The sequence below is a fragment of the Drosophila novamexicana genome, unplaced genomic scaffold (genome assembly GCF_003285875.2).
Source record: "Drosophila novamexicana strain 15010-1031.04,08,12 unplaced genomic scaffold, DnovRS2.1 tig00004554-arrow-pilon, whole genome shotgun sequence".
Classification (NCBI taxonomy): domain Eukaryota; kingdom Metazoa; phylum Arthropoda; class Insecta; order Diptera; family Drosophilidae; genus Drosophila; species Drosophila novamexicana.
In genome coordinates this window covers 133238-148943 of record NW_020825051.1, presented here as the reverse complement: position 1 = coordinate 148943, position 15706 = coordinate 133238, and the positions used below count along the sequence as shown (strand labels likewise).

At 33.5% G+C, this 15706-nt stretch overlaps 1 protein-coding gene across 22 annotated transcripts in view; it reads left to right on the top strand.

Moving 5' to 3' along the window:
• LOC115769329 (glutamate-gated chloride channel) overlaps positions 1-15071 on the top strand; it is a 54629-nt gene extending 39558 nt beyond the window's left edge. For 8 of the 22 annotated variants that reach the window (XM_030714069.1, XM_030714073.1, XM_030714068.1 and 5 more), the window contains 5 exons: positions 426-640; positions 6128-6178; positions 9235-9864; positions 14407-14517; positions 14576-15071. In XM_030714069.1, the coding sequence (XP_030569929.1) occupies positions 426-640; positions 6128-6178; positions 9235-9864; positions 14407-14517; positions 14576-14722 (1154 nt within the window). In that variant the 3' untranslated portion in view covers positions 14723-15071. Of the gene's footprint in view, positions 1-425; positions 641-6127; positions 6179-8938; positions 9865-13524; positions 13528-14406; positions 14518-14575 lie in introns of those variants that run through there. The other 14 variants (XM_030714087.1, XM_030714081.1, XM_030714086.1 and 11 more) reach the window with 7 other exon arrangements.
• The last annotated feature ends 635 nt before the right edge of the window (positions 15072-15706 follow it).

The following is a 15706-nucleotide window of genomic DNA, read 5'->3' as shown; positions in this document are numbered from 1 at the left end:
AGAGCAGAGAAAGGCATGCTGTGAGACAGACAGTAAAACGCAAACTACCCTTAAGCAGTCTAGTTACATTTTTAATGCATTTTGTTAAAAGTACCTCGAAACGTCTCCCAAAACGATATTTTAGTATATAGTGGCTATTTACATTTTAACACGCATCATACAACTGCAATGTGACCCTGCAATTTAGCTCGAACTTTTGCTAATACATCTTTACATCAAAACTAATTATTAACTAAATTGCAATAACCAAACAAAATACACCATCCTTGAACTGCAACCTAAGACCCCGAAAATGAGCCCGCCGTCGTGTTCCATATAAGTATGCAACATGATGGTAAACAAGTTACAAATAGCTAATGCAAGCTTTTCTGTCTTACTTAAATCCAACTTTTCTACGCTCAACTCGCAACAACAACAATAACTAGGCGTGACAACAATGTTGAATTTCTTCACTACCTCGAATGGTTTCCGCAGCACCCTGCCCGTTGTCTCCAATCTGACGGCAATGAATGTGTGGGACGGCGTCTGCATGTGCTTCATTTACGCCTCTTTACTGGAGTTTGTTTGTGTCAATTATGTGGGACGTAAGCGTCCGCTTCACAATGTCGTCTATCGTCCGGGTGAAAATCCCGTAACACAGGTAAATTAGAATACAATATAAAACAAAGAAATGCTCATAGGTCATAAAGGGGCCTGTGGCTGATTTATTATGCATCTCAAGCAAATAAATATATATTTTACATACGCGTCTATTGAACCATTCAAAACGCACACACACGCACATACACACAAAACACTACAACACACAGCTAAATTTACTTACCTGTTTTATTTATACTTTTATTTTAAATGTATTTGGTTAAAACACAAACCCAAAAATGTTATTTTCGGATTGCCGAAGATTAAATACCCTTGCGGACAGAAATCAGACTTGCAAAATTATTCTGTACTAAGCTCGACAACTTAAATCGTCTCTAGCGATTGCTGCTATTGTAGCAAGTACGGCAAATTAAGGCTCAAAGGTCCTGAATTCAGTTTGAACATTGATAAAATCAAATTCTTATTAGAACTAATTAAGTGCTGAGCGATTGTTCGCGGTGATATAGTGGTCCGATTTAAAAGACAATTCGCAAGGATCATAGGAACGCTCGAAGTTGGAAAGATTCATTAAAATTCATTTAAAGCTGAGAAGCTGCTTTCTCAAAGCAGACAGGCTCACAAGATTTAACCGACTCTTCTGATCAAGGGAACAAATGTATGGCCGAATATGTCTCACTCGAGGCTTGACATATTTCGTGGCAAATTTATAATACCCTCTGCAAGGGTATAACAAATTTAAAGCACTAGTAAACAATAATCATACAGAAACAAAAAAGTTTAGTCACTGTATTGTTTCTGTCTATCTCTCAAGCCTAACTATATATGTATGTTTCTCCCCAAATCTTCAAGTTCTCTATCCCTTTTATCTCTACTCTTCACAAGTCTTATTTTAAATTTATTTCAATGTGCTAACTATAAACATTCCTTATATAAATGCTCGCACACCTTGTGTTAATGCTCCGCATACCCCACAGTTAACCATTCCCAATTAGCATTTTGAATTGAACTTCTGTGTCCTAAACAAAAACAAAACAAATTATCCTTAAGTTACCAAAAGTTTATTCTTTATTTGTACTCAATAATTGTTTATAAGTATTATAAAATAATAAATACATATGTATAAATATTTATATGTATTTATATATATTTGTACGTGATGGTCGAAAACAACTCACTCTACTTATTTTGAATGTGTTTCTCACTGTACTTAAGCAAACCCGATTTTAATTATTTTTTCGGAGTATGCCGATATTCTCCTGAATGTTTTACGTTGAGCGAAAAAATTACCCTTCACCGAACACACTTTGAACGTTTACATATACTATTCAAAGTGTCTTTGTATGATTGTTTTAGTATAACAGAAAAAAAGTTTCAGTTGATTATGTTGTGTATGTTATGTTATTGTTGTGTATGTTTGTTGCTTGCCATTTAATTATAAAATATCAATAAATAATATATATCAAATAATTATTTTAGCAGAGCACAAGCACACAAAGCATTTAATAAAACTTGTTCTATCACTGAAAGAATCTTACTTATTCTCTCAAAAATAAATCGCCACAAGAGGGAAACATAATTAACACGGAAAACTATTTCCCACAGCAGTGTCACAAAAACGAAGTTTTATTTTGCTTACCTCTCAACTTCTAACATTCATTTAGAACACTTCAAAGTTGAGTGAGTTATTTTCGACCACTGTTTGTATGTTTGTGGCGATGCTCAGCTATTTATTTAGCTATTTATTCAGCTATTATTTATATATAAAGGTATAAAGAGTGAGTCCCTTCTTACTGCTCCAAAAAAAGAGACGTGCTGTTAATTTGATTTGTCCCAAGCAATTTAATATTCTCATTCCTTTTTGTAAATGTTGTATAGTAACAATGTTTCTTATGCGTCTACAAATATTTCAAATTTATTAAACAAATAGTAATAAGATTTTAATTATGGCAGTAGGTCTACTTATTTATTTACATTATTAGGTATGTGAATTAATTTAAATAATATATAATTGAAGTGTGCATGTTAAGCATTTCGTTGAGGCTGTGTAGGGAAATGAAAACAAATTGAACATGAATGGTAAAACTAAAGACAATATAGAACACTGTGCTTATATTGGCTATAGGAACCCAATGTCGGAGCCAATCAAAAATCGATAAGGCTAAACCTCACTATTGTGGTAGATTGGGGCCCCAAACATAGACAATTACACTACCTAACATTCAATTTGTATAAGTTATCAAGTTTACTTTTCAATATGCATATGGGGTTCCATATATCAAAAAATCACTTTTCAATCTGGTATTTTCTTCATGTTTTTTACTCAGTAGCCAGTTTTAATGATCTTCATACACATTTAAAATTTAAATCATTTGTTGTGCGGAATGTTTTTCGATTTTGTTAGCTTTAAAATTTGGAGAAAGCTCGAAAAAAAAAGTTGTATAATTTTTTCACTCCATACAGAAGTAATGGTTTTAATTGGGCGGACTTTTTGGTCACCCTTTCAACTCGATGAAGGATGGTATTTTTATTTCCGATGATGTTATTATTACTTTTTTGAGCGCTTGGAAAACCGCACGGGGCTTGGAAGTTTTTTGTTGACACCAGAAGGATTATTTGAAGCCAGGATGTAAGCCGTCTTACTCTATAATGAAAAAAGAATTAGACACCCTTAAACCCTGTTCAAAGTGCACGCAACGAACTTGGACTATTAAGAACTTTGTAAAGCTCTAGATACGAAAGGTGAAGAACAAGTGTTTTGAAAAAACAGTCTTCACACTTCCCTCAATGCAAAAATTAAACAGGCAAATGAACAATTTTACTTAATTTTTACATCTGTAACTGCACAGCTCTTGAGTGCGGAATATTTTGGAGTCTTACAAAAAATTTTATTTAAATAATTGGAGCAATCGTGTCACTGACATTTGCTCAGCAAAGAACTGTATTTTATCAATAATTTAATTCTAAGGAAGAAAGCTTTCAGGGTTTGTGAAATCAGAAAATGACGGGCAATTACGAGTGAGGTCTCACACGAGAATCTGATTCTTATACCCTAAACAAGAAGACTTCGATCTACTTCTGCTAATTTTGATATACGTATACCGAAGACCGCTGAACCTTCTGACTCTAACTTCTTACAAGGTCTGCTGATGATCAAACCGGGAGTTTCTTGAAGTAACTATACAGAAAACTTGTGGGTGTTTGTCGTTTGACCAATGTTAAGCTCAAAGAGTCCAGCTTAAAATCTTTGTATATGGTTTTAAAAGCAAACAGCCACAAAAATTAATTCGAGCGACATTCTGTAACTTTAATTATTTTTGAAATTTTATTAACTCGTAGAGAGCTTCGCATAGAAAATCATTTATATCGACGAAAATGTATCTAAATTTTGTCAATTCGACATCTTTATCAATCGACTTCGAGAGAATTTAAAATTTGACATCAGTTTGGCTTGCTAAAATGGTGATATATTATGAATATGCAGAAGTGAAACAAAATATACAATTTTTTTCTAATTTTCTCCAATTGTTAAAAAATAAAATCCGTTTAAAAAAACCGCACAAAAATCATCATTTAATTGATTCAGAATTAGTAGTTACAAAACTATATCTATAGCTAAAAATGTGTATGAATATTATTAATTTATATACTTGCTTGCAGGCAGCCTTATTAAAATCGTCTAAATGATTTTTGTGTCTGCAAAAAAAATGTTAGAAATACAAATTTTTTGTAAAAATATCAGTATATGCAATTTTTTAAGTAATATATACTCTTCTGAGGTACGCCATAAAGGTGGCTTGCTAACTTACACAACAATTTTTTTATTTTAATTTTTTAGTAGAATTGGTTTTTTCTATGATAAGAATTTAACAATTTTTAAGGTTTAGACTTTGCTTTTTAGCAATTTTTTAATGCGAGCGAAAATCTGAACCGACTTTAACCATCTCAACATTTATGAAAAACCAATTTAACGATCTAATAATAAATCATATATTTTGTAAGTGTATCTTAGCTATGGTTGAAGATTTATTGATCTGATATCACAGAGATATTCTTTAACTCCATTTTTGTAATTTACAGTAAAATCAAATAAAAAATCAAAATAGCCGTACTAATAATATATAAGTTATATATATATGTATTGCTTCCATAAGAACGATTCTTCAAAAATTGAGTTCTTTAATGAAAAATTGATTTTTGAAATGTAAGCCTTAAAAAATATAGCTTATTTTTTCGATCTAAGATTTAATATCTTGGCAATGGGAATTTTAATCAGTATTTTTAAAGTAAAAATTTCAGCATAAATTTATTTAAAACGATAACTTTTCTTGTAATAACAAATTAAATAAATCTTCGACCATAGTTCAAAAATACAAATTATATATTTTTTATTTGTAAGCCGTTCAATTACATTTTCATATATATTAAAATAATTATTTTCGCTTTAAGAGGGCTCCAATCTACCAAAAACTTGGACCTTACACCAGAATCTGTTTCATAGTTTAATTTTGGCATAATACTTAGATGATCAAAGGCTTATCAACGACACAAACTAATTAGCTGGACGAAATGTTCCAACTAAGAAAACTTACAGCCCTAATGAATTCAGTACATGTATAACTGTAATAGCAAGAAATATTTCTAACAAAAACATATGTACTGTAAAATCTCCGATTACGCACAGAGCTCATAACTAAACAAAAACAGTGCGGCTGTGGGTGTTCGCCTATGGGAGGTGTTACTGTATTGACAAAACATAAATATGCTATGTTTCCAGCGTTGAAACTTTACAAAAATAATTTCTGTTAAGACTTTGCATATAAAACAATAATGCATTTGATTTTGTAAATACCAGGGAATGGCAAATATGATGTATATATATTCATATCATTTATAATCTGCCGATCAGACTTGTCCCGAACTTTTATTCATACATATATACATTCACAACGAGGAGGCCAATTTTCAAAATTGCTGGTGGAATTTTTGCAGGCCCCGCCTTAGAGCGAACGTGCATCGCATAAGGTAAAGATTTGGGCTCCTTGGCTTTTACAGCTTGAGATCAAAATGGATCACCAGCTAGGATTAGCATAACTGCACTTCCTTCGCTCGCATTCTGTACTTATTGCCCAATCATAAGAAAAAACTATACGTTTTCATACTTTTCGACCGCTTTTCATGAAGTTTCCCAATACGTATAAATAAAAGCTATATGTCACTTAAATGTTTTTTAAGGTATAAGAATTTTGATTTGTAGATTACGTATAGTTTAAATATATATAAAAAAGTATGTTTAAGATATGTTTAGCCCAAATAAAAATCAAACATTGTTCCCAATTTTTGTGATGTTTAAGATTATATTTATTTGAGACAAGAACTTGAGCATAAGCAAAACGAATATCTCACATAACAGCAACTAAGCTATGCAAAAATGACGCAGAATCAAAGCAATCCTAACTAAAATCGACAACTTCAATCAAACTTAAAGTGTGTTTTGAGTATGAACATTATTTTGTGTACATTTTTACAGCGTCTTCCAGCGGTACTAAGCAGGATCGGAGTAATTCTTGCAAGTCCTTTGGTAAGCTATTAACCACAAATCATGCACCTTCCCTTTTCTTGTCAAGAAATGAGACAAACACCAACAATAACAACATAGCATTAACATTATAATGGAACACAAACTCATCCAAAATCGCGCTTCTCACCGCTCACACAAAACCGACATCATTAAGTGAGTCACACAAAATCTAACAAATGGCATGTGAATTTTGCTTTTAAACTTAACAGCATTAAAGAATTGTTTTATTTTCATTTACTTATTTAAATATTGTTTTTTGGTTAACTAAATTTTTTGGTGTTGAATATGTTTGGGTTTTTATTCATTGAATAGATTTTAAAAGAAATATAGGGATGTATTATATATTTCATATAACATAATATAGAAGCATGCTTTAAAAGTTTAGTTCATTTTACTTACTTTTTACTTACTTTTTACTTACTTTTTGTTTTTAGTTTCATATTAATCAGAGTCCCGATGTTTTCTTGAATTCTATTCTTGTTTTTACCATGATAAAACTCTCAATATACTCGTAATAAAACACTCGGCAGCCCAAACAATTATAACAAAACTGTGAATAAATAATAATTAATAAAACCATATGAACAACTCTGACCATATGACAATATAACAATAATAAGGAACCATATTCTTCAACTTCAACAACAACATTAATTGCGTAAATAAAAATAATATACAAAAAATAAAACACACTTTAAGATCACATACAATTGGGAAAAATGTTAAAAGCAAATCTCGAAAAATGTGAGCATATGAAAATATGTTCGTTTTTATATGGTACTAATTTAAATGAAACAGAAATGAGCAATAAATTATTATATAATTTTATTTAATTATTTATTAAGAGTATTTATGTTATGATATTTGTCCTGTTTTTTGTGTCTTTTTGAGTTACTGACAACAAACACTCCATATACAATAACTAAAAGATGCTTTATCGTTTTTAAAAATTCAAAAATATTTGAAAAATTAACCATATTCCGAATTTGTAAATTGTGTTTTGAAGGTATGTAGAAGCAACCGAATAATGCCGGTTTTTCATTTTCGATTTTCTGTTGCTGTATGTTTAAGAGCTTTTTTAGGTAATTTATCTGGTCATACCTTTATTTAAGACTAACTTATTATATTCCTCGTAGCATATGAGTGCAATAACCCAACACAATACAAGTACAAATAAATATATATTATACTCTTAATGGTAATTGTATTTGGTGAATGTTAAGTTACCTTTTCCAGTCTTCTTTGAATTAATGTTAAATTTATTATGTGTTTCACTATACTTGTCATAGTATTTAATTGCAAAATAACCCAACACCTTAGAAATATCCATAACAGTATTTGTTTTCCTGTCAATGCTTAGTTCACATACTTAATAAACACGTCCTATTATAATTTTGCTTGCGAGTAAACCTTATGTATAAGCTAACGGTTCGAGTATTACTTGTATTGTAAAATAACTGGTGAAACAGAAAATTGAAATGAGGGTATTAAGTAGGTATCGCAAAATAGTCATTAGACTATGACTATAAAACTATATTTTACATGTGAAAAGTGAACCTTAACCTTTGATATGTTTATTGAAATTCTCCTCGCAATCTTATGAATTTATTATAAAAGATTTCCATTTGATTTAAGGTTTCCGTGTTTTTATTAGTCTTCTAGTTTTTGAAAGTAGTATTAGTTATAGCTTAAACAAAAATATATAAGCATTCATTACAATGTTATTTTATTTAAACAAAAAGGCAATGTGAATTTTAGTAAATTTCTTACAATAACCCTATTGGTATATTTAAATGAATCGTACTGTTGGGCTGCTTAGCAAGTATATATTCTCCGCAAATCCTCCATAGGTATTAGAGAACAAGTTAAAATTAACCTCTTAAGCAATGTTATGTTCTGGAACTAGAAAACCCCCAGCGCATGTCTAACCTACTCATTGTATATTACAATATCCTTTCCTGCAAAAGGAATCAATTTAGCGAATTGTACAGTTTTCTTTAAAACAAAGCGCAACCCACAATAACTGTCAAGTCAGCCTGGTGTTCCTCATTCCACGCAATACTTGTGATGGTCACCAATACATCCCTGTTAACATATTTCGCATCTAAGCCCTATTTGGTTTTTCGTTCCATTAGCGATCTTAGTGTTGCTCTGTTCGATTTGTAAGATTTTTTATATAAGACCCAGATTGAAAATGTCCAGAGCAGCTGATTGCCCAAAATGGATGCTTAGTTTTAAAGCAGGTCATCATATCGTGAATTGGCTGCTGCCGTTTTGTGCGATTTTTATGGAAATTATTGATCCGGTTCGCTTGTTTAGCTCTGACTATTGTGGTTACTTTTAAAAGATTCCTTTAGATTTTAGATGTCATCAAATCAGCAATTATGCACATCTTACGCCGTCTCTTCATTTACCGCCTTGTTCTTAGTCTTCTCAGCTCTTCAAGGAACTTCGAACAAACATTAAATTATATTTTGCCCTTGACGAGCGTTTTTAATTTTGTAACAAAATGTGCTTTGAAAAAAAATATTCTCGGAAACCCACTGTAATAATTATAAGTCCCTCACGTTTCCGTTTCCTTCCTGATAAGCGTTTAAGGACTTTTATAGATATGCAAAGGTATATAAATAGTATAAAGTAGTGACAAGACAAATAAATTGCAAATTGAGTTGCCAGAAGTAGCGATTACCTAGATTACCTATTCTTTCGACTACTAACTGCCATTGTTAAATGCGCTTTTACCTTACAATTCCCAAAAAGTGATTTGCGATCTGAAAGCTCAGCAATTATGGAACAGCAGGAGGACCCTGCATGTTCAACTAATCCAACTAACTCAAGAAACAACTATGCAGCAATCAAGTCCTAACTAAAAACAATCTCCAACTCTCTCTCCAATCGCAACATCAATGTTTCCTCTTTCAATGTGCTCGTGCAACATGCAAAACCAAAACCAAATAAGTACAAAACTATTGCACCCAACTGTCCCATCCACCAATACAAGATAGGAAATAATCGAACAAGAATTTCACGCTGCTTTGTCGTCTCCCAACGAAAAGGCGAGCACCATCACCACACCGGACATGGCCGGTACGCCGCTCCCAAAGAACTTAGCCGCGCCCGAATCCTCACCGGGCACACAAAAGCCTGCGGAGAACGAATTTGTTGGCGGCATGCGGTGGCAAGAGGCACATGGTGGCATCATTGGTGCAGCAGTCCAAAATTTGCGAGCACGTTCCATTAAACGTAAAAGCGGCCACGACGCCACAAGAAGCGCGTCATCAAAGTCCACATCGCCAGGTCTAAAGTCCACCTCATTGGCTACCGAGCATATTTATGAAGAGCCTGAGCCGGGTAGAAATGTGGCTTCGACAAGTGTTAGATTTGAAGATGTACAGCAAAAGGAAAGCTCTCCCACGCTGCGCCGCTCTGTTGGCACTAGCACGCCAGCGCTGGTGGTGCGCATCGAACAAGAAAAGGAAGAACAAGAAGGAGGTGTGAAGGAACAGTTGGAGCTGCAACCATTGTCATTTATCGAAATGGCTGAGCGCCAGCATCAATTAGAACTACCTTTAAAACCGCCACGCAGAAAATCTTCGCGTTCAAATTCACCAAGCAGCGCCTACGCGGCGGATATGGAAGCAAGAATAATAATCGGGACAAGGACATCCGCGGCAGATGTTAAAAATGTGAGTAATTGCCCGTCGAAAAGCCGAAAAAACCGAAGTGACTAACACAACTTTATTCAGTTATTGTTAACCGATTACTCTTAACCCAAGCCATAACAACGTGAACCCAAAACGAATTACATAAATTCTTGCCAATTTATATATGTAACATTCACATATTCATGAAGAAAATCTCACGCACACGCCGTAAGCTGTGACCCTTACGCAGCGCCTGTGCTACGTCGTTCTCCGCTCTATACATATTCGAAAGGGATGCCTAGTACGCTACTCTGAATTGCCGTAGAATACATCCGTCGTGTGTCTTCGAATAGAAGAGACCCTGAACCCTAATCTTCCACAACTAGTTGCTAAAAGTTTATCTAAGAAATACACTTTTACCAACTTAAAATGTTAAAGGTTGTTAAAACTAAAAAATTAAAAACAAAAATCCACATTGCTGGTTTCATTGTGGATTTTTGTGGTTTCTAAGTCAATGCAGGGAGCAATCAAAACGTGGTCCTCCAGTTTAGAGTACCCGACTACACTATGGAAAATATACAAAATGGAAAATTTAATGTTTGCTCTTCTTCATAAGATAGTTGACAGACATTAACGCCTAATCGATCGGCTCCAAACTTATTTTTAAGTCCCACCCGCAACTGTGAAAATTTGACGGAAATCTGTTTTATGCTTATCGGCTTCAAACTAATTTTCAAAGAACTTTGCTCAATTCATGTGATACGTATTTCACACATTTCGAAATTCCTGCCGCTTAAGTTAATTATTGTGCCTTTAAAATTTAATAAGGAACTCATCGTTTCCTCGGCTTCCTAGCTCTTACGGTTTGGGCTGTGCGTTGACCACCAATTCGTCAGTCAGGACAAACAATTTTATACATAAAGATAAGATAAGAAATGGGGGAACTTTTTAGCCTGCCCGGCATACCATATTATAAAGTAATAATAACGTGCTTCTGATATATTGATTGATCGTTTCCTACTTAGCGTTGTACATTTAATAAATACATATAACGCCAGTGCTTAACTTTTTAAAAATGTATGTACAAAGAGCAGTGCTCTTTTTATACCCTGAACCCATTGAAAATGGGCATGTAACGTGCAGAAGGAAGCATCTCCGACCCCATAAAGTATATATATTCTTGATCAGCATCAATAGCCGAGTCAATTTAGCCATGTGCGTCTGTCTGTCTGTCCGTATGTATGAATGCAAGGATGTCAGAACCTATAAGAGCTAGAGACTTGAAATTTTAGATGTAGGTCCTTCTAGTGCCTGCGCAGATCGAGTTTGTTTCCGATGATCGATAACTTACTCCGTTTCCAATAAGATATTATGTAGAAAATTTCATTAAGATCGGTTAAGAAACACGTGCTTGCGGCAGCTAGCGCAAATTCCTAGAATTTCTGTATACTTGTACACACATACATTCATGCGCGTCTGCTTCGAATTCTATCAACAGCATTGCAATTGCGATTGGTTTGTTTTTTCTCATTATGACTTAATGATTGTTGTGGCTGTTGAGTAGAGGCGGTGGCATGTGTTGTGGTTTGTCGCAAGTGCGAACCCTACCGGGGAAACTATTTTGCCGACTAGAACCTCGTACTTATTTTTTTTTTTATTAGGGTAATAATGGGATGTAAAATTCAATATTCATAATCTGTACATAATTTACTAGTACTTACACATTATTTAAATGCTTTAAAACCCATGTCTCAAAATAGAGAGGATTAATTAACTCGTTCTGTGAACGGTATACGAGAATATATAATAAATTCTCATTAAAGTATAAAGATGCTGCAAACACAGAATATGAACCAAATGAATGAAAGAAAAGCATTCGGTTACTTGAACAAGGCAAAAGACGAGTCAGTAGCCTAGCCACACGAGACAAAGGCAAAGTCTGACAGTCTTGTTGGGAACGTTAAGTAGTCCACAACAAATAAATCCACCGATTGCAAAGTCTAGTCAACAGTCGTACACAAGAATACACCTAGTTCTGTTTTTACACGGTAGATTGATTCCAGAAATGGTTCCATGTAAAAAAAATCGTCGTCGTTGATCGTATGCTCTAAAACCTATTAAAATAAGTAAAAGACACAGTTTCTTAAAGAACAAGTATTCTTGTTTATTTTATTAAATCACATACATAATGTGTATTTACACAGGCATAGTCATTAAAGAAAAAAAGATTTGTAGTCTAAGCTTGAAGGTAATATAAAATAAATGTAAAGCAGCTGGTATGTTGTTAGCAAAAAGAATAGGTCATTCAATTTTTAAAGTAAAAATAATTTAAAAAAACATATAAAACTCAATGAATATAAATGTTCATCAAAGATACTGCGCAGTACCAGGAGTACTAAAGTATCAGGCCTATCCTCCGAGCTGTACTTTGAGTATCTGAAGAAATGGATTTGTTGAGTCTAAAAGCATTATTCATTTACTCCCGAAATTTTGTTTGATGTGAAGACTTAAAAATAGTAATGCTGGATATTATACCTCACAATTATACAGCGAGGTTAGTTAGCAATCGGTATCACGGGTACATTCAATTGAAATTGTATAGAAGAAGAGATTTGGTAGTGAGCGTATGTTCTGCAAACAAGTTAAGATGTGCCTTACAATTTATTAAAAGCCGTTTTAGTGACATTAAGTTTCTACGGCTGTTTCATTTAATTGCAAATAAACGCTAGTTCAAACCGAATTAAAAAGGTTTTTAAGTAGTTAGATAAAAAATTATTCAACAGTCTGATAAAACCGAATGCTCAAAACTCTGTTCATTATTTAGTATTAGATCAAAAGAGATGAAAATGTTCCTTCTTGCTATAAAATGTTAATGCTGATTAAAAAGTTAAAAGGAAAATGCAGACTTCTAGCTATTTCAGTCTGTTTGGGGATCACCCGTAAGATAGCCGGGTAGACAACCGTTGCGATAAAAATAAATATACAGATTGCGGGCTGGTTATCTCTCGTTTTGCAAATGCATTTTGCACAGGGCCAGAATTCCCTCTTTTACCGATTTCACGTGGATACAGGGTATAAAAAGTAGAAGCTTTTTACTCAACCCTTTCTTTGCGCACGCGCTTTATATATGTAATTTTTGAGCACGTTTAAAATATTAATTTCCGTTGCTTAAATTACTTAAAACTTCGCACCTCCTACTTACAATAACGATATTCAATGATGTTAAGCTTTGATCATTTCTAAAAATAATTATTCATACCATACGCCTTTTCACTCATTTACTGCATAAATCCTAAACCAAATTCTCATCAACAACAAAAAATATTATTTAAAAAAAATATATTCTTCGGTGTGCCGAAGGTTAAATACCCTTGCAGTATTGGAGTCTATCACTAGCCACACAACGCTGCTTAAATAAGAAATGCACTTATGTTCCAATCAGAATATACATTGTAGGCAGTCTGATTTAAATACATTTTGATTTGATAGGACCAATTCACAGAGTCCAATAATCAAAGCCCATATTGCTACTTAATGTATCTTAACCAAATACCCGACACGATAATTATAATACCATCTGCAAGGGTAACAGCTATAACACATAATGGTACAAATAAAAATGTTAGGCAAATAAAACATTTAATGCTCAATTTTCCTAATTTTTAAATGCTGCGTTCAAAAAAATTCGTACAACTGCGACAGCCCGTAAGTATGCAGAAAAAATTTGCTGTATTCCTTTTCAAATTGCAGTTAAAATTATTTTAGAGCAGCACATTTAGGGTAATGGGCATAATTCTTCCTTCCTCAGCCTAGCAATATTGAACATTCATGGCTAAATACTACCAAAATCCGAGAGAATCTAGCCATGATGGTCTGTGTATCCATCAATTCAGGGCTTAAATATGGTACACAAGAGAGAGTTATATTTTTCAATTTTGTGTAAAAAGCGGAGTTATTTTAAGGAATTTATACCAAGATTGGTGTAACTTTGTCTCAAAATCAATACGACAGTATACACTTCAAATTTTAATTCCTTAGTTTTCGAGATCAGTGCGTTCACGCAGCATCTGTCTGACAGACAGACAGGCAATAGAACAGACGGGCTTGGCTGGATCGAATCAGCTCGTCGTTTGCACAAAAACTATCTCTTATTCAAATACTTTATTCAAAAATTCCAAAAATATGAGATGATGATAAATATACACACTTTAAGTGACTATAACCTTTTGGAACTCATAATACATATTACACCCAATAAAGCTGGCCATATCTTGTATGCAAGGTATAAATGACAAGGGCAACAATTTCAATAACTACTAACTACAATAACTACTTTATTTGGTAGCCTTTTAGAAATTGTACTCTTAATCGTACATGTAATATTTTACCCAGTTTGTTTACCCTATATACCGATCCCTACGCAATGTATTCGCATCGCATATAATCAAAAACATAAAACTTGAACCGTTAAAAAGGCTATAGTTCTATTTGTTTGTGATGAAAATTCATTTGAAGTGCTTTGAAGTGTTATATTCCTTTGCGAGTGATCAATAATTAATCGCTTTAATTTTTTAAATGCTTTAGGGCGAAAAGCGACGTGACGCCGGAGCAGCAAATGAGATTGTGGCATGCACCACATGCGGAAGCAGCAATAGCCCATGCACCCACTCCGCTAATAATGGATGTGCCACGGAGGTGAGATATGAGCAATATAAAGAGCCACTGACTATATATTTTAATTACGCATTTCCAGACCTGCTTTGTTCAGATGCGCAAGAAAGAACCACCGCATCCGATACGTGTGGCGAAGACGATTGATGTCATTGCGAGAATAACATTTCCAACAGCTTATGCCATATTTCTCATATTTTTCTTTGTACACTATAAGGGATTTTCATAAAATTAAGCTAAAAGTAACATCTATTAACTTGCGCTTAAGGAAACAGCATAAAAACAGCATAAAATTATTTGATAATCTAAAAATGTGGAAATACATCATAAAAGTCAAAATTTCAAAGTTATAAAGGTCTTGCAAAGCCATTTAACTTATATTTATTAAAAAAAAAAACAACACAAACTAATTTCTTTAAAAATTAACAAATAAGTTAAAGCATATAAAAAGCATCTAGTAAAAAAACCAAAGCAAAACAAAGAACAAGTGATAAACAACGCTAATCGTCAATATAAACAACAAGAACAACCCTAGTTAAAAACATAAAATTTTTTATTAAAATAAATATACAAACGAAATGTTTATTATTAATATAATATAATATTATTTATACGACATTAAAAATAAACAAACAAATCAGTAGCAGTCGGGTGCAACCGACTGCTCAATACTCTGTTCACAGTGTAATTATAGCTAAATTAGACAAACAAAACCCTTGGTTAAGTTGTTGGCTCTAAGAATGTAATTCTAAAACAGTGACTTTCAAACTGTGACTGCGAAATGTCGATCATTGCATTTGTTAGTCGGGGAGTGGGCGGAGCAGGAATATTGCCTACTCAATCTTTAAGCCTTTGGGATTTAGAGAGTATCTGCCTGCAATATTTCTGACTCAAGCTTTCAAATTGTATGAGGTTCAGATTTCGCAGTTTGCCCGCCACCTAGTTTGCGTGGCCAGAAGTCTTAGCACATAATCTGGCACGGATCTACACGGGATACGAATATATATATTTCATGTTTGATGTCTATGATAGGGTAACAAAGGTTGCATTCATTCTGACAAACGAACGGGAAGCAAGACAATGCACAAAGCCAATATACTCATTTTCAATTTGTGAACAGAGTAAAATTATTACGTATTGATATTCGACTGCTTGTTTAAAAACTGTGGACAAGAAACTTGCTTAAAATCAAATGTTTGGCAAGATGGAATAT